The sequence below is a fragment of the Vicugna pacos genome, chromosome 16 (genome assembly GCF_048564905.1).
Source record: "Vicugna pacos chromosome 16, VicPac4, whole genome shotgun sequence".
NCBI classification, from domain to species: Eukaryota; Metazoa; Chordata; class Mammalia; order Artiodactyla; family Camelidae; genus Vicugna; species Vicugna pacos.
In genome coordinates, this window is record NC_133002.1 from 45,303,339 (window position 1) to 45,322,571 (window position 19,233).

The following is a 19,233-nucleotide window of genomic DNA, read 5'->3' on the forward strand; positions in this document are numbered from 1 at the left end:
CTCAGAGAGGTTGAGTGACTCGTCCAAGGTCACATGACACCAAGAGCCAGGACAGGATTCCAGCCCCAAGCCTACACACTTTTCCTCTCTGCTGTTCTCTGATGCCCTATTTTTTTTTCTTATTAAATCCCTAATACATCATTCTCTGGGTTATCACAGAGTCATAGACTTGGAGGCTAGAAAGCATCTTAAGGGTTCATCCAGGCTTTTATCTCCTTCCAGGTGGTCAGCCATCCCCTGTTTGCTTCCTCACTGACGAGGCAGCTGCTTCCTTCTAAAAGAACCTGTTCCCTTTTTAAACCTTGTAGTCCCACTGTGGGGCAGCCTTAGCTGTCCTCTCACCTCCTGTTTCTCACCCCTGCCTCCTTCCTTTCTGCTCTCCTTTCCCAGATCTGCTTCAACCACAGGCTCTCCTCCCCCAGCAGTCTCTTCCCCGTCAGGTGACTCTGCCAGGGCACCAGTGGCTGTTGGGGCTCACTGGGAGCCAGCAAGGCTGATAGGCCTGGCTCTGGGCCGCTGTCTCCCCAGGTTACCCTGATCACATGGTGTTTTCCGAGTTCCGCCGCCGCTTGACGTCCTGGCTCCACACCTGACCAAGAAACACAGGCGCAACTACATTGTGATGGATGAAAGGCGGGTAGGTCTGGGCACCCCCAGCCCCAACAGACCGTCCTTCTTCTGCTCAGACGCCTCTGAGCAGCTGCCCTTGCTCCCCTTGAGAGAGCCAGGCTGGCCAATCAGGACCAGGACAGGGACATGTGGCAGCCAGGCTGTGGCACAGAGGGAAGGCACCCTGGGTCATGGATTACAGGAGTCACAGAAGAGCCACCCACTTCGAAGGCCTGAGATGAGCGTGTCTGCTTTCTGATGAGCCAGACAATCTTCCAGGACCCTCTCAGGTGGCAGATCAGAACAAGGGTTTTAGGTGCCCCACTCGTAGCATCTGGGCCCTTCAGCCTTGACTCCCATGTGAGGGACTGCCTTCTGTATACGCAGGTATACAGGTATACAGGTATACCTCTCCAGGTGCCTCCTTCCCCAGCCCTCCTATCTGGGTGGGAGAGGCTTCCCTCCCCTTGTCTGATCCGTTCCTCCTGTGCCTCGGAACCTGTTCCCTTTGGTCCCTCTAAAGGCCTGTTCCATCAGCATAAGTCCTCTCTCCTGTTCCCTCGGCCTCACCTTCTCTGCTGGCTCTTTTCTCTCAGTGGAGGAACATTCTGCAGACATTGCTCTTGGAAAGGAGCCTTCTGTCACCCTCCCTCATGTGCTGGACCTTCAGTACTTACTTTCCTCCCACTGCTCCTGCCTCACCACCGTTCATTCCTCCCCCCGTAGCTGCCTGGTCCCCACCCCTGACCCCGGGACTAGTCTTGTCCCACCACGCCCCCCACGTTGTCAGAGCTCATGGGCACTTTTCTGTGCTTCTTGGCAACAAGTAACTCTGTTCTTTTTGAAACATTCTCTACTCAGCTTCTTTGCTGCCACTCCTGGGTTCCCCCTTGTCTCTTTGTTCTTTCTTTCTCAGCCCCTCCAAGCTTCCCTTCTTCCACTTGCCCCCAAAGTAAAGGTCTCTTTCTTATTTGTCTCTCTCCTTGGCCATATCTGCTTTCTATTCTACACTGTCTTCCTGGGCAACCTCATTCACACCCATCACTTCAATTACCACATATATATTGATGGTCAGATCAATACCTCTCGCCCAGGCCTCTCTCCCACTCGACACGCATTTCTGTCTAGCTGCTTTCCGGACTTCTCTACCTGTATGCCTTATAGCACCTCAAACTCAGCATGTTCAAACCAAACTGATCACATTTCCTCCCAAACCTACGCTTTCTCTTGTTTTCCCCTCCTTGGAGGATGGCTCCATCATCCGTTTCCTGCATAAGTCAGAAACCTCAGTGTGTCCCTAGATTCTCCCCTCCCACCTACCCCTCCCCCACATCAGGCAAGGCTCCATCCCTTTAACATCTCTCGTATCTCCCCCTCTACTCCTCCGTTTGGGTCAGGCTCTAGCCTTCTCTCCTGTGGATTCCTGCAGGAGCTGCCTAAGTGGTCTATCCATCCTCCACTCATATTCCAGTGGGATCTCTGCAAAAAGCAAATCTGATCATGCCCCTCCCTGAGAGAACCCTCCAAGGGCTCTCCGAGCACACAGGCTCACATACTTTGGCCCCTGCCCACCTCTCTAATTGCACTTTAATTGCCCCCTCCCACCGCCTTCACCCCAGTTATACTGGACTACTCCGAGTTTCCTCCATGCTTCCATGCCTTTACACATGCTAGGCCCTCTGCCTGAAATGCCCTCTCCCCGACTTTGTCTGACTAATTCTTACTTGTATCTAAAGACAGCACAAGCAACACCTCCTCCGGGTGCCTTCCACAGCCCCCTTGTCTGACTTACACAACCGCCTCCTCTGTGTACTTCACTGATTCTCTCGTCTCACTCCCCAACAAGATAGCTTGTTCGTCTTGCAGTCATCTTTATGTCCCTGGAATCCGGCACAGTGCCGGATGCTGTAGAAGCCACCAGTAGCGCTCGCTGAATCAATAGTGGACCGTCCGAATGGAGAACGGGAAGGACTGAGTGACTGGGTGAAGCCTGAGTGGAGGTGGGGAGACCCCGGTGGGCTCTCTGACAGAGGTGTCTCTTTGCAGGCAGTGGAGGAGCTGCTGGAATCCTTGGACCTGGAGAAAATCAGCTGCAGCATGGGCCTGAGCCGGGTGAGTTGCCCCTACAGGAGGGCAGCCGGGCCTTCACTCTCTGGTCACCCTTATCCAGATGATCGGCCCTCCCCTCCTGCTCTCCCTGCTCTGCCCAACTTCAGGAATCTCTCGGGACCCCTTCTAGGTCTTGCCCCCCAGCCCCTCCTGCCCCATCACTCTGGGGCTACCCTTCCTCTCAAGCTGCCCCCTTCAGGGCTAAGCCCAGGAAGTTAGATATTCCACCTGCAGCAAGCGTGACTCTCCCCCCCTTTGAATAACTGGGCTTGTTCAGTGCCATGAACACCTCTCTGATATCAGGAGGGAGTGGGTTGGAAGATGGTCCTGAATTGGCCTGAGGCCTGGTGTGGGGAGTGGGGAAGGCAGGAGGGAGGAGAGCTGGGAGAAGCAGGAAGGCAGTCGGCAGGTGCTCCAGAAGGCAGGGCCCCCTTTAGGGGAGTTGTCCAGGGCTGCCAGGGTCCCAGAGAGCAAGCAGGACTTGGTGAGGCTGTGCCGAGCCACCTGCCCACAGGCCAAATTCCTCATCTGAATGGAACGCGGTGCATAAAAGGCAGGCACGCCCGCCCAAAGTGCCAGTCTGCAGCATCTACCCGCACCAAAGGGCCAGCCGAGCGTCCCTCCGGCGGGGCCCGGAGCCTGTGCACCCCTCTCTCCCAAGACCAGGAGGCTTGACAGCGGCATCCACGTATGTGCTCCAAGGGCTGCGGTGGGACAGAGAGCAGTTGGGAGTCCCCAGGAGGGTTCTGGCCTGTCCATCTGTCAGCAGAGAGGAGAGGAAGTCATGGGGAGTATGAGGTGGAAGGGGAGGCTCCCCGAAAGAGGCTCCCGTATTGCTTGTCGGCTCTGTTCTCCCTGTTCTGCATTCTGAGCCACTGGGAATCCCTTCCCCGACCCCTCACTCTTTGTCTCCACTGTCCCTGGTTTTCTCTTTTCCTTTTGGCCCTGGCAGTCCCTGCTGGTCTCTGTTCCTTGGTTTCAGATTCTGTTATTTTCTGTTTCTTTCCTGGTTCTCTGTTTCTCCTGTGATCCCACCCTCTTTCCGTGTCATCCTTCTGGTTTTGGTCTCGGCTGTGTCTGGCTCACCTCCTTCCTTCCTCCTCCCCACTGTCTCGAAGCTCAGAAGCTGCCAGCTGAGCTTCCTCCCTGGGAAGCCTGCAGTCAAAGATTTCACTGCGGCCTCTTGGTTTCTCCCTGGGTGGGCTCCTGCCCCTCTGGTAGGCTAAGCTGCTGCTGGCTGGCACAGGGGTGGCACCTCCTCCAAGACATGCCTCGGGCAGCTAAGAGCCTGTACGGGCTGGTCCTCTTCCCAGCTGCCATCTCAGACTCTGCATCATCACAGGTGCCTGGCTGAAGGAGGCAAGTCCCACTCATGCTCAGAGCAGAATAGAGGCAAAGTCGGATGTTCACTGACATCTGGTTTGCCAGAGAAATTTCAGGGCTTCTCGGCTGTGATTAACAATGGCTGGTGAACGAGGATTCTCTGTGTGTTTATCACATTGCTTCAGAGGAAGGGGGTCTCAATCCAAGCCCACGGGACCCTGGGGGTTTAGGCAAGGAGTCTGGGGGTCTGAGAGCCTCCTGATGTTGTTTGTAAAATATATATGGACGGTTATGTTGGCGGGGGCATGGGGTGTGGAGATGGCTGGGGCGTGGGGTGTGGAGATGGCCCTGAGACTTCACCTAAAAGGACTCAACCTCACAAATGTGCAACTGTTAGGAGAGGTGTGAGGCTCGCTGCCCTAGTCTCTAGACCACCCTTTCTCTGCTCTGTGTGTTTCTGGGCCATTCTCTGTCCCCCTCCCCAGCACCTCACTTCTTCTGTCCCAGTCAGACAGCTGTGTGCTGGCCATCAGCATGTTGGCTCACCTCTTCCGGGGACTTGGGTCTTCCCTACCCTCTGTGGAATCTCAGGCTCACGGATTGTGGGAAACAGAGGCCCAGGTGGGGCTGGAGACCCACGGGAGATCTCAGGTGCTCACCCCAGGTGTTGCACAGGACTGAGCTGGCTTTCTCCCAGGCCGGCCTCAGGGGACCAGGTTCTTGCCAGAGGCAAAGGTTTCTCAGCAGAAAGTGTAGGCCCCTCCCCACTTCTTCCCTGGAGGGAGGCCTGGGGACACCGTACCTATCAGTTCTGAATGTTTCGCATGGAGTTCACATCTTCTCTTTGCCCCACAAAAGGGAATTTTTCTGTCTTCTGGGCAAGGGGGAGGTGGCATATACCTAGGTGTCTGTTTTTTGCCCTCTTTAAGGAAACCAGAGTCTCTTTTCACCTGTTTTTCCCCCACTTCTTCCCTTAACACAGAACATTTTACCCAGCCCTATTTCTGGGCACCAAAGAGAGAGGAGAGGCTGAGTGTGAGGGCGCCCAGCTGGTTCCTCTCACATCTGCCCTCCAGCCCCCAAACCTGTATGACAGGTCCCTTGCCTGGGCCAACCCCCGCCCACCACACAGGCTTTTTCATGAGATGAAACCTGGGGGTGGGGGTGGGGTGTTGGCACATGAAAGAAGAGACAGTCTGAAATGAAATCCAGCAGGGAGTGTGCAGAGAAGCCCCCCGCCCCCCTTCCTCCCCCTTCTCTGCATACTGCTTCCCGGACCTTTTTTTTCTTCCACACATAGACCTCCGTCCACCTGATCCCAGGCACCTGGAGGCCGGAGGTGGCCGGGGCCTGCGGTCGGGACTGCAGTGGGGCCTGCGGTGTGCTGTGGGCACAGCGTCATGGGCAGAGCTGCTGGCGGCCCTGGGGGAAGAAGCCACCATAGGTGTTGCTGAGGGGCGTCCTCTCCCCCTTTGACAGCAGCTGCTTCCGTCTTTCTTGTCCCAGATACCTTCCCTCTGGCGTCTCTTTTCATCTCTCTTAGAAGTTGGATTTCCCACCTTACTCCTCCCCTTCCAAAACCTCCCAGCCCCCAGCCTGGCCCTCCTCCCTCAGCCTTGCCCGGGCCTCTTCTTGCTCCTTCCCTCCTCTCTTGGACATTGGCTGTAGATTTTCTTTGACTAACCAGACTCCTTTCAACATTGAAATCCTAGACTTCAGAGAGAAGATTAGAACTGAGTTGTGGGGAGATGTGAAAGTCAAGTTTCTGAGCATTGACCTTCCATGTAGAATTAACGATAATCTCATTGACTTGGTGGTGGTGGTCATAATTTTCTCCAGTATCTGTATGGTATATAATAAAAAATAGTTGTCCATATCTAGTAATTCATTTGCGAGCCTTACTTGATTTTGAAGCAACAGGACACCTCTACTGTTAAGTGGGCTTGCTGGAGTTTAGTTTTTACTTATAATAAGAAAATATCTTGAAGAATTGACTTTAATTCAGAGTCCTGGGTAGGGGTGTAACTCAGTGGTAGAGCATGTGCTTAGCATGCATGAGGCCCTGGGTTCAATCCCCAGTACCTCCATTGAAAAAAAAAACAAAAAACAAAAAAACTCATCACCAAAATTCTACCAGCTTCAGGATCTTTCTGACCTTGAAGAAAGGGAAAATGAAGATACTGTGGCACAACATCGAAGCAAAGCCTGGAGTTCTGTGCTTTAGAGGTGTTGTTGCCGTCCTATGAGGGCAGGAGTCCTGGAGCTGGCATGGCCGAGGAACCCTTGCACAAGCTGGAGGAAGGTCTGTTTTCCAGTGGGTGGTGAGGGGGTGGGATTTCTCCTTTTTCCGTTCTTTCTAAAACTCTTTTTTTCAGTTACATCATCACCCTGGCTAAGCAACTAAATCCTTGAGCAGAGTTTTTCAGCCTTGCCATATAGGTTCTTATCTTAGACAATGCCTGATAGAACCTTTAACTCTAAAATTTTAGAGCTGACAACCTGTCAAGCTTAGGAGGGAAATTTTTTTTCCTCATTTTTGGTTAATAATTTGTTTTGTGCTAAAATAGTCCTTTCCAATACAGATTTCTTGTAGCCTTCAGTTATCCCAACAGAATCATCATCTAAAGATTTAAACTCTTGTGTAAATGTTCAGTCCTTTGCTTCCTATACAAGGACTTGAGTGGATACAGTCAAATGTAGATCCCTAGAAAGGTTTTTCGAGCTGGTACTGAGTTTTTTTTCCTAGAACCCGTGGCATTTGGGGTTAGGGTTTTAAGTCAGAGGCAGGTCTGTTAATGGAGTGGAGGAGGCTCCACAATCCACCTGAGTGGCTGATGCTCTGGGAGAGGCCAGGCTATCTGCACCACCACCAAATCTGTCTCTGTGTACAATTCCAGCCGTTTATGCACGGGAGAGCAGGAGTGTAGCTTCAGCTTGTCCATTTGAAATCTGATGTGAGATCTGTGCCACATTTTTGGCTTGCATCTCCTGTCTAGCACTTCAGGAACTTCCAGAATTGATCTGGGTGGTAAAAAGCTGTCCTGCCAGGATATATTTACAACAGAGCCATTCAGCCACACGCGTGTGTTGTGCCTGCCCTTAGTTGCTGCGATAGTGATCTAAGAATCATAGATGTACTTTTCTTTTTAAATGTATAACAAAAATCAGTTATTCAGATAGGCATTTTAAGTCTTTGTTTTTCTTGGATTTAGGGCCATTACATTATCATACCTTATGAAAAGGAAGATAACCCAGAAGCTTGCTATTCAAAAGGCTATGACAGATACATTCCAGAAACTGCTGGTTGTGGTTTTAGATAAGACTTTTTTTTTTTTTTTTTTGACGAGGGCAGTAATTAGGTTTACTCATTTATTTACTTGTTTTTAGAGGAGGTGCTGGGGGTAGAACCCAGGACCTCGTGCTTGCTAAGCATGTTCTCTGCCAGTTGAACTATATCCTCCCCACTCTAAGACTTTCTTGGTTGTCCTTACCCTTGGCTCTAACCCCTTGTTTGAAATTTGGGGAGCAGAATTGAGGGCCGTCAGTGTGATTCTACAGTTGTGGACACAGGAGAAGACACAGGTCTTTTAAAACTCCCCTCAAGCAGAATCCCAAGCATTTAGGAACCAAGTAACTATGGCCTAAAGTGGGATTATGCTGCAGCATTTGAAAACTATGGATGCCTTTCAAATAAGGTGTGTTGTTACCAAGTCTCAGCATCTCATATATATTTTATGTGAAGCATTTTACTCAAAAACCTTTGTATAAATTAATTATATGGATGTCCTGAATTAGGGATTAAGTTGTCAAAGTAATTTCTAAAAGAAAATATTAATGTACTGCATGTAAGATTTTTTTAAGGAGTAAAAATGTGTTTCATGTCATTGAGAACTTCTTGTGCAGCTAGATTTCTAATTATGTAACTCACCCAGCATTGCCAAGTTTGTTATGAAGGGAACAAAGTAGAGAAAAAGAAGATGGTTACGTTCTGAAAAAGTATTTGAAGTTTCTTCTGCACAAGATAATTATTTTAATTCAATTTATACCAAATTATTTTAAATTCAGGGACACTTGAATCATATCCATGTTTGTGCTTTAAGAAGTCTAGCTTCTTGTGAAATGTGAGAGGAAGGGATTCAGTATCGATGCTAAAATTTTAAGAAAGCCGATTATAACAACAGACCCATTCCTCATTGGCCAATCTTGGAATCAATTCCATTTAAAAACCATCATGTTCTTAACGCTGGGAGAAATCTGAAGCGCCTTCTCCATGGAGTTTAGTGGCCAGAGGGTGTGCCAGACAATTAAAAAGGACTAAAATTAGAGAGATGATTATAAGGGCTGTGAAGGAAGTAAAGTGGGTGCTATTTGCAGTATTTCAAGAAAATTATTTAACATGCTGACTTTATTTTTTGAGAGGGAGGAGGTAATCAAGTTTTTATTTATTTATTTACATATATTCTATTTCTTAAAAATTATTTTTATTGAAGTATAGTCAGTTTACAATGTTGTGTCAATTTCTGGTGTACAGCACAATACACAGTCATATAGGGACATACATAGATTTGTTTTCTTATTCTTTAACCATAAGTTACTAGAAGATACTGAATATCGTTCCCTGTGCTATACAGTATAAACTTGTTCATCTATTTTATTTATAGTAGTTAGTATCTGCAAGTCTCCAACGCCCAGTTTATCCCTTCCCAACCCTTTCCCCACTATTTTTAATGGAGGTACTGGGATTGAATCCAGGACCTTGTGCGTGCTAGGTACACACTAACCACAGAGCTATACTTCCCTCCATCATGCTGACTTTAACATTCTAGGTGTCTTCTCCGTGTATGCACACAGGGTAGACCTCTGGAAAGGGGCATTGTAATTGTTTCTAGACTAATGGCTGTGCTGAGACAAGGTGAGATGGGGAAATTTTCCCATGCTAATGTAAAGGGCTGTTCACTTGGTTTCCAACACTCTTTCTCAGAGTGAATTGCTCACCTACTCCAAAACCCTTCCTGCAGAAACTTTGGAGTCATCACTGATTCAGTGGTAACCCCTAATAATAGAGTGGTGAATTTTATAATCAGACATGGATGCTGAGAGTTCAGAGGACATGGCAACACTTTAGAATATCTAACTGTAAGGTGTATTCCCCTCCCGCCGCCCTAACTGGTGCTCGTTTTGTAGGTCAGCTACTTTTCTTGGAAGCAGTGTGGCCAAGGGGAGGAAGAATGTCTCTCAGATGTCAGCTTTGAGGAGGAGGAGTTCAGATGCCCAGAACTGGGCTAGCACTTCTGAGTCTCCCAGAAGGCCGGGCCCTGTGACTTCCTTGGGAAGCTCTGCACCACCTCACCCCCACCCCTGCACTGCTGGAGTCTGGGGCCACTCTGGTCTGCAGCCCAAATCCTGCCTCGTTGTGCGGGGGGCCAGGCTGAGGTTGGAGAGGGCCTGGCAGGAGGTAAGAGTCACCTTTGCTGGGGGAAGGATGGCTTGGACCCTGGGAAAAAGCCTGACTGTGGTTGCATGTCCACTCTGACCTAATAAGAGAGGTGTCACTACAGGGTGGGGCATGAGGCAGGAGAGGGGCGCACGTGTAGCCAAGCTGGCATTTCGCTTCGGTGTCTGTTCAGTGTGCCTGGCCCGTTTCCTACTAGCCTGTGTCACTATGCCCGAACCGTCTTTGTGTTATGTTTCCCCAGTATTTTTGGTTGCTGCAGCTCTTTGCTTGGCAGCCACTCTGGCTTCTGGTCCAGGGATGGCCCCTGAGGTGGTCCCTGGGCTCTGTCCAGCAGACCCCCAACTCACAATCAGGGGATTTAATTCTTTCACACAGGAGTCTGAGACTTCGCTTCTGTACCCGGACGTGGAGTCAAATGGAGACCTGCCTGCAGGGCCATATCAGGACATTGCTGTTCCACGTCAAGGTGAGAATGACAAGCTAACCCAGCATCAAAAGCTCCCAGAGGAGGTTCCAGTGCTAGGCTGGGATCAGAATCAGGCCCCAGCTCTGTCTCGACCTAAAGGTAATAAGATCAAAGCTGTAGATATAGATCTACCTTTGGATCTTCTGGGAAGCCCAGATCAGCCTCCAGAGCCCCCTGAGGAGGCTGAAATGTCCTCATCCCTGCAGAAGGCCCAGGCTCAGCGTCCAGAGCCCACTCAGGAGGTTGAGTCTCCACCCCAGCAAGAGGGTCCTGCTCAAAATCCACAGACCCCTGAGACGGTTGACTCTTTTCTGCCCCAGGTAGAGGCCCAGGCTCAGCGTCCAGAGGCCACTGGAGAGACAGAACCACCTCCACTTCAGCAGGGGGCTCTGTCTCAGCCTTCAGAGGGCCCTGAGAAAGTAGGCGCTGCCGTCCCTCTGGGGGAGGGAGGGCTTCAGGAGGTTTTAGCTGAACAATTAAGGCCTCATGAGGTAAATGGTCCCAATGAGAATGAAGCTCAGCAGTCAGCCCTGCACAGTGTCACTGTTAACCCTGTGGATCTAGCACTTACTATAACTCCAGAGGTCACTAATGTGGTTGAAACTTCTCCAGTTCCGCAGGAGGCCCCCTCTCAGCCTGCAGAGCATCCTGAGGAGTCGGAACCTCCTCCATTCCCTCAGGAGGCCCAGGCTCAGCCTGCAGAGCACCCTGAGTATGACTCTGCCCCACTCCAGCAAGAGGCCCCAGCGCAAGATTCAGGGTTCCCTGGTGAGACTGTACCTCAGTTTCCAGCGGTGGCCGCAGCCTACACCTTCCTCCAGAGAAACCCGAAGCATGAGCTCACCACCAAGTATCTCAACTACTACCGGGGGCTGCTGGACGCCGTGGACGAGCCCCTCATGGACTTGGAGGCCCAGCCTTACGAGGTGGGGTGCCAGTGTAGGACCGGCCCTGACACTCCTTCCTGAGTACCGCCCCCACCCCCACCCCGCCATCAGGCCTGTAGAGGAGGGGAGGTGTTGGGGTACCTCTGATCCCCTGCCACATTGTTCCCTCCCCCAGGCCGTCTTCCTGCGGGCTGTGAAGCTCTACAACAGCGGGGATTTCCGCAGCAGCACGGAGGACATGGAGCGGGCCCTGGCCGAGTACCTGGCCATCTTTGCCCGGTGTCTGGCTGGCTGTGAGGGGGCCCATGAGCAAGTGGACTTCAAGGACTTCTATCCAGCCATAGCAGGTATCCCCTCACCCAGACTCCTGTGGGCATCCCTCTCACCCACAGGCCCTGCTTCCCAGAATTCCTAAGTTCCCTTAACACAAATATTCATTCCATACACACTTATGGAGCCCCTACTAAGTGCTTGGAAGGCGGATCAGAAAAAGATGTTATCCTAGCCGGCCAGCAGAGCCTTTAGAGTCTAACAGGTCACTTGCCACTGGGCGCAGAGGGCTACAGTGGGGAGTGTCCAAAGTGCTGGGCATCGGTGCAGAGAGGAGATGATGTCCCAAAAGGGTCTGGGGAGGTTGGGGGTCACAGGCCTTCCAGGCAGAGGGCAATGCAGGTGCCAAGGTGCTGAGGTGGGAAACAGACCAGCAGGTGTGTGCAGAAAGCAGTTTGTGGCCAGAAGTCACACTTGGGGATTCTGAAAGACAGAGTCCCTCGGCAAGGGCAGAAAGGACTGTCCTGAGGTTCTCTCACTGGGCTTCAGTCCTACTTCCAAACCTCACCTGCCATTCCCCCAGAATGCCCTGGCTCCCTCTGGCTTGGGGGTGGCAGGTGAGCTGTGGGGGTGGTGAGTCAGCCTAGCCCACAGCAGTCTTCCTCAGCATCACTTGTAACTTTACACACATCATCTCATGCAATCAGGAGGCAGAGCTGGGATTGGAAGTCATCTCTGTCATCCTTATCATTGGATGTGGATGGAGCTGGTCAGCACACCAGCTCCTCACTGCTGCTACCCACCCCCACCAGATCTCTTTGCAGAATCCCTGCAGTGCAAGGTGGACTGTGAGGCCAACTTGACCCCCAATGTGGGCGGCTACTTTGTGGAAAAGTTCGTGGCCACCATGTATCACTACCTGCAGTTTGCCTACTACAAATGTGAGCCTCCTGGCGGGCTTGGGGCGGGGGAGAGCACTGTGTGGGGAGTCATGCAGAGTCATGGGGCATTGTCCCTCAGAATTGAGGACCCAGGGTGATGGAAGGGAAGTCTAGAGGTGGGGGGGGGAGGCAAGTGAAAGGCTTCGGGGAAGGAACAGAGAGAAGCCCCAGGGAAGAATTCCAGGGTCTCTTGGGTAAATGACTAGATAGCCAACAATTGCATAGTGCTTGACAGCCCTGCGACATCTGTTTACCTCACTTGATCCTCTCACAAACTGCCAATAGCTGACATTACTGGGCCCATTTTTCAGGTGAGGAAACTGAGGCTCATAGAGGGCAAGGGGCCATTAGTCACATGGCCAATAAAAAGTAACACCCGGACTCAAGTTTCTCCCCATTTGAGGGAGATTCTGGCATCAGCTGGGGCTCAGATGGACGATTTCCAGGGTCTCTGCAATGCAGAGATGCCCAGATTCAGACAGAAGCTGGAGTTGGAGTGGAGGAGCTGAAGACCAAGAGGCCAGGAGACCCTTTTTGGGTCCAGTTGGCTAAGAGGTTGAGGGCTGGGCCACCAGCCTCTAATTTCCCAGTGCCCTCATCCTCCAGCTGTGTGAGCTGGAGCAGTTGACCTAATCTCTCTGTGCCTCAGATTTCTCATCTGTAAAATGGGGATAACAATAACAGTGAAACTTAAATGAGCTACACAGGGCATAGGAGAAGTGCCTAATACATTCTAGCTTGCATTATTAAATTGGGTGGGGTAAGAAGCTCAACAGATTCTGGGAGGTGGCTGGGGTGCCAGGGGCACTGGACTAAGTTGGGAGGTAGGGGTGGGTTAGGTGAGGGTTACCCCTGAAGGTGGGGAAGTGCCAGGGCCACTCCTCCCTCCTGTCCTGCCTGCAGTGAACGACGTGCGCCAGGCCGCCCGCAGTGCCGCCAGCTACATGCTCTTCGACCCTGGAGACAGTGTCATGCAGCAGAACCTGGTGTATTACCGCTTCCACAGGGCTCGCTGGGGCCTGGAGGAGGAGGACTTCCAGCCCAGGGAGGTGGGCATCGGGACATGTGATTTGATAAAATAACCTAGCTTCCTCCAAAGGCAGGATGAGAGATGAAAAGAACGAATATGGTTTGTGGTTGGAATCCTGGGTTCAAACCCAGCCCCACGAGCTGTGTGGTCCTGGGAACACCATGGACCTTTCTGAGTCTGTTGCCTCACCTGCGAAATGGGGGTGGTATTGCTTACCTGACCAGCACAGTGCCTGGGAGGTGGGAGGTAAAAAATAACCTGTCTGTTCCTGCCTGCTCCCCTCTCCACCCTCGTCATCTTCACTGGCCTTTGCCCTTCTTCCCCAAGGACCTCCTCACCTGGACCAACTGAGGAAACTCCTTGGGAGTCCAGGGCAAGACTGGCAAATATGGTATACATGGTGCCACTTCCGATTTCCTTGTCAGTTGCAGATGGTGCTAATTGATCGAGGCATTCTTTTCCGCTGAGCCCTCGGAATCCTTCTTAACTTTAAGCACCTTAAGCAGCTATGGTTTTTTGATGAGCATGGAAACTGATACCTGTTTCCAGATCCTTGAACTGGAAAAAGGCCAGAGGACCCAGATCCTAGGAGCTCTATCTCCTCCACCATCTAGCAGCAAGGCCCAGCTCACCTCACTTTCTTTCCCTCCGCCCAGGAGGCTATGCTCTACCACAACCAGACAGCTGAGCTGCGGGAGCTGCTGGACTTTGCACACATGTACCTGCAGGCAGATGATGAGGTAAGTGGCCCCTTGCCCTACGGGACTGGATAGTGATAGAGACTCCTTGGTCCTCTTCCCGGGGCTGCTGTGCCAAAGCTCAGCCCCAGCTCCTGGCAATCAGCGGTTGTGAAGCAGAGAGATTTCACCTGTCCCTTACTTACACCTGCCCTTCTCTCCCTGCTCCATGTTCTCATGTCCCCCTTCTGTCCATGTCTAAATCTTGCTTCTCCTGGACCCAGCTCATGTTGGCACCTCCTCCGGGAAGCCCTTGCTGCCTGTCCTGACTCTGTCTTCTGGGCTTGCAGTGCCTCCCTGCACTGGAGTTACTTGCAGTCCTCATCCATCCCACCCACCCCTTTCTCCACCCAGTCTCCTAGAGGACTGTGCTCCAGCACCGGGGACCAGGGTATTCCCAGCTCTCCCACAGCACCTGGCACAGAGCTGGGGCTCAGAAAGTGAGTTTGACTGGAATTTGACACAACACTGTAAAATGATTATGAATCAATAAAAATGTAAAAAAAAAAAAAGTGAGTTTGAATGAACCAGTGAGTGGATGAATGAATGAATGAATGAATGCAGGACACCAAGAAGGAAGGACCACAGTGTGTTACTATGTTGATCCTGAATGAGGGCTTGAGAGCCTGAATTCTATGAGGTGTTGCTGCCCAGAGCGTATTTATCCATTCTGTCCTTTGTTCATGCACCCATGCCCCCCTCATCAAACACAGGGGCCGGGTCTGGGCTGGGAGCAGCCAGGCTTTGGTGCTAGCCAGTCTTGGCTCTACCACTTCCCAGCTAGGCAACCTCCAGGCAAGTCTTAGGTAACCCTCGAACTTCCATTTCTTCATCCGTTGAATAGGGAGAATAATGCCCATCTCACACTGTTGTGCTGAGACTCAAATGAGATCCAGCACATAAAGCACTTAGTATAGAGCTGGCACACAGTAGGTGCTCAAATAACTGTTACTTGTTGCCTGCTGTTTGCCAGACACCATGCTTGGGCCAAGGGTAAATTCATGAAAGGCACAGTGCCTTGCCCCAGCAGCTCACTGATGCATGAATCACTGTACAATGGGAGAGGCCATCACAGGGCACTGGAGGAGGTCTCTAGACCCAGCCAGGGTCATCAGCAAGGACTGCATCCTGGAGCTGATGCCTGGCATTGGAGGGATAAGCTAACCAAGGTGTTCCTGGCTGGGAAACAGCATGAGCAGACAATATTCAAGGACTAGCAGTATTCCCCGGGTATTTATGCTGAAAAGGTGGGCTGTAGAGAGGGCAGTGCCTCCAATAACACTGAATCTCTGCCAGTGGGGCAATTCACACATCAGTTCAGGGAGGGGGCAGTTTGGGAACAGGACTTTGGGAGAAACCCTCAAATCATTCATGTGTGAGATCTTGAGGCTGGGAAGGAGGGACTTTGGGACTGTGATGGGATGGGAGGGCCCCTTGGCCAGGAAGGGGGCCCACCTGGGTTTGTGCCTGCTGTGACCTGGTTTCTCCTAGATGGAGCTGGAGGAGACAAAACCGCCCATGGAGCCTGAGGAGCCTCCATCTGATGCCGAGTTTGAGGGGGAGGATGACTATGAGGAGAGCATCTATGCTGACTGGTGGCAGGAGCCGGATGCCAAGGGTGATGAGGCTGAGGCTGGTCAGTGACTTGATCCTGGTGGAGGGGTGGGGATGCAGCCTGGGATGGAGTTTGGAGACAGCAGGATCCATGCCCCAGGCTGGAGAGGCTGTGGAGTAGGTGTAATGGGTGTTGGCACATCTCCTCCAGGGACTTCTAGCCTGTTAGCAATGCCCTTCCCCCTTGGTGGAGGGTGGTGGCATCTTTCCTGGAGCAGGGACCAACTAAGACCTGTTTTTGGGGAGCCTCACTGCTCCCTGCCCCACCTCCCCTGAGGACAGCACCCAGGCACCTGTTGGGAATGGGGTGGGGGGCTAATCCCAATGTGCTCCCCTTTCATTTTCAGAGCCAGAGCCTGAACTAGCATGAGAAGAGGGCCCCCCTGCACCCCTCAAGAACTTGGGAAGTCTGGCCCAGTGACACCACCCTCACCAGCCTGGACAGCAACAAGAACTATTTATTAAACATGTAAAATGGACATAGCTGACCAGACAGGCAATAAACAATGTTATAAATAAGTTATCTGGCTATGATAGATAAGTGAGATGGGAAAATAGAGCAGGGTGAGAAGACCAGGAGAGCTGGTGCAGTTTAAGAAGTGTGTTGATACGTGTGTCCCAGTGTGCATCTGACAGTGGCATCTGAAAGTGGCATCTGAATGTGAGGGTGTGAGTCAGGGGTGTCCCCTTGGAGCAGGAGGCTGCCCCTCTCTAGGCACTCACCTCCATCCCGCCGCCGTTAGGCCAGGCCCTCCCTGTCCAGCATCCCATACTCAGCTCCCCCATCCCCGGCAGCCGCCAGCCCCTCCCACCTCTCCCTGATGCCAGCGTCTCCCCATTGCACAGCCAGCATCTCCCCATTGCCCGGCCAGATCCCCAAACCCATAAGACTGTGTTCCAGTGAGTCCTAGCATGGGCCCTCTGGGGCCCTCCAGCCCATTCTCCCAACCCCACCCAGCCCAGATGCCCTCGCCTCCTCCACATCTGCCTCATTCTGCCGTCTCCTTACCCCACCCGAACTCCCCCACCCAGCACCTCAGCAGTCCTACCATCTGTAGCATAATGAGTAGATTAGGGACAGCCAAAAGGGCACTGGGGATAACGGCCTAACACAAGAGGCCCAGACTCAGATGCCATAGAGGTGTCCTGGACCCAGAAAGACCTCATCCTGAGGAAAGCATCACTGCTGCAATGTATTGAATACCTACCATGTGCCGGGCCCTCGACAGGTTCTTTATAACCTCAAAACAGTCTTGCAACCTAGGTATCAATTCCCTTCTGCAACAGGTGAGGCTGATGAATGAGAAGCAACCTGTCCAAGTTTCCTCAAGGGGGTTCCTGAGGTGGGTTTGAAACTTGTTTTCCTAAATCAGTGCTGCTCAGAGAAGGGAGAGAAAGCACAGAACTCCTTGGTCTCCTCTCTCCAGTCTCCGGAGTTGGCTTTGTCCCTTTAGGATGTCAGGTGGGGCCTTGGGGGAGGAAGGGGAGGAAGGTGAGGGCCAAATGTGGAGACAAAGCTCCTACATTGCCACAGCTCACCGAGGGAGGCAGAGGGTTCCAGAAGGGAGACAGGGAAGGAGGGAGGAGGAGAGAGGAAAGGAGAAAAGGAGAAAGGGGAGGAAGAGCAAGCAGTCAAGACTCACTCTCAGGCCTCATTCCACAGCTTGGTCCCACCTCCCCTTGTCAGCTTCCTGGGGCTGGACCAGGTGTTAGAGGGCCTGGGGACAGACTTGCTGGGGTCATTTAGACCAGCCTCTTCTTGAATCCTGAGGAGTGATGGCCAAAGGGAGAATCCCATGGGATCACCCAAAATTCCAGTAAATTCCAATGGAAGAAATTCCCCCTGAGATTTGAGAAATAGTTCTTGAAGTCTCACCCTAGCATTCCCCTTCTCTGGGAGAGTAGGGTTCCCCTAGAGACAAAGAGTAACCCCCTCCTGTGTCAGAAGGGCCAACCTTCTGACAAGTTGGCACTAGGGCCAACCTCATAACCTTACTTCAGGGGGTGGTGTCCTGGCAGCTGCAGGGCCCAAGGCTCACGCAGCTTCCCCACTCAGGGGCCTCCATCCAGGCCTTCTTTTCCAACTTCTCTTCAAGGATAGCTCCAGCAGATGGCCCAATTTCATGGATGGGGAAACTGAGGCACAAAGAGACTAGATTGGGGCCCATGGCCAGGGTTCACTCTAAGCTAGGCTGGCGCAGCCCTGTCTGGCTTCTTCCTGTGATCAAATTCCCAGATGACTTGGGGATCTGACGTGAGTATGCCGAGCGCTGGGGCTGCCCACTGCAGCCACCCCTAGCCCAAATGCCAGGCCCAACCTGTGGACACATCATCCCGTAATCACCACCCGCCTAGGTCCCTGCTGGTGCTGGGGTGCCTGGATAGCATCTCTTCTGACCCCCAAACAGCCTTTGGGGTGGTAGCACCTCTCACGCCCATGACTCAGATGGAGAAACTGAGGTAAAAGGAGGACATGGCTGCTTGTTTACCCCTCCCCCCACATATACTTGATCCTCTAAATCTGTGGAAGAACTCACTCAGGTAGGCTGCTTGGCAAAGAAGAGGCCAAGAGAACTTGACATTTTCTATTTTGGGTCACCGTTTCCACCTTTCTTTTAATAAGAAAAGTGTAAAGTTAGATGCCTGGAGCAGAGTAAGTGGTGGCCATTCCATCTTTTTCTCTTGACCATCTGGCTAAATCCTGCTTGCCTTCCTGGAGGAGGAAGCTAGGAAGGAGCAAGGTTTAGTCAGTCTAAGTTGGGAGTCTGGCCTCTTTCCCAGGCCCCAGGGGGTGTAGGGAGCAGGGAGTTTTTTGGAGGCTTCACAGCCATGAAGGACGTCCCATTAAATTTGGTTATCTCCAAGTGAGGTTATGCACACAGTTACAGAGATACCAGGACAAGGAATGAAGTCAGAAAATGCTTGTCATGTAACTTTAACCTTTAGTGCAATTATTTTGATAATCCCCCCCCCCACCTTTTTTTGGTAATACCTTGGTATCCTCAAAAATGGAAATGTTCCTAGCCTTGGAGCTCCTCCCCCGCCCCCAACACACCCACTGAAAGGAGCTGGCGTCTCACAACCCTCATCAACAGCCAGCTTCAGGCTTCACCTGCCACCATGCTCCCTGCCCCTCCCCCTCACCACTTCCAGGTTCTCTGCTAGGGCCATAAATCATCCATGAGCTGTAAATTGGCTGCTTCTTCAGCTGGAGGCTGAAGTGCTGATGAAATATGCAGAGATCTCAAATCCCCTGGGGTGCAGGACAGGACTAGGAAATCTGGGATTAAAGTACAAGGCTGGGGGCTTCCAAATCCTGGCCCCACCAGTTCCCACCGAGGTGGAGCCTGGGACAGGGAGAAAGGCCAGAGGGCGGGAGGAGGTGGGGGAAGTCTCTTTGCACAATTGATCCCTGTGGGTCTGTGTAGTGCCCTCCTGGCTTAGAGGAAGTGAGGGGAGGTTACAGACTTAGACCCCAGAGGAGGGCCGGCCAGCCCCTGCCCCAGCCCTGGCTCTCTAATCCTGAGGTTTGCCTGAAGTCACACCTCCAGCTGACTTCTCACAAAGTTGTTTCTCATCTCACACAGGCTGGCATGTGGGCAGGGGAGGGGTGGACTCTCTGTGGCAAGGGCGCCTGTCGGGACAGGGATCTCTCCTGGCTTGCTGGGGGAGGGAGGGGCAGGCAGGCTGGAGGGTGGGTGGGCCCCAGCTGTGTCAGCCTGTGAGTGGAGTCACCCAGACCAGGAGCAGGAAGTGAGTGACTCAAATGGCAAGGCCTCACCATCCCCTTCA

The 19,233-nt window shown here is 52.2% G+C and overlaps 2 protein-coding genes across 3 annotated transcripts in view; both read left to right on the plus strand.

The window, feature by feature from the left end:
* The window catches only part of LOC140686159 (unconventional myosin-XVIIIa-like), a 67,888-nt gene extending 60,515 nt beyond the window's left edge, over positions 1-7,373 (plus strand). Inside the window, 5 exon segments of the mRNA XM_072939140.1 lie at positions 529-567; positions 570-637; positions 2,656-2,721; positions 6,179-6,343; positions 7,254-7,373. Coding sequence (XP_072795241.1) covers positions 529-567; positions 570-637; positions 2,656-2,721; positions 6,179-6,265 — 260 coding nt within the window. The 3' untranslated portion in view covers positions 6,266-6,343; positions 7,254-7,373.
* On the plus strand, positions 3,092-15,960 carry LOC140686160 (endoplasmic reticulum protein SC65-like). 2 transcript variants are annotated; one of them, XM_072939141.1, is made up of 11 exons: positions 3,092-3,406; positions 9,226-9,496; positions 9,872-9,962; positions 10,575-10,888; positions 11,025-11,196; positions 11,932-12,060; positions 12,964-13,109; positions 13,747-13,830; positions 14,182-14,267; positions 15,319-15,463; positions 15,789-15,960. In XM_072939141.1, the coding sequence occupies exons 2-11, from the start codon at positions 9,281-9,283 to the stop codon at positions 15,804-15,806; spliced, it is 1,401 nt and encodes a 466-aa protein (XP_072795242.1). In that variant the 5' UTR covers positions 3,092-3,406; positions 9,226-9,280; the 3' UTR covers positions 15,807-15,960. The 2 variants fall into 2 exon arrangements, with proteins under 2 accessions (XP_072795242.1, XP_072795243.1); XM_072939142.1 differs by lacking the exon at positions 3,092-3,406 and having other exon boundaries at positions 9,358-9,496; positions 10,697-10,888.
* The last annotated feature ends 3,273 nt before the right edge of the window (positions 15,961-19,233 follow it).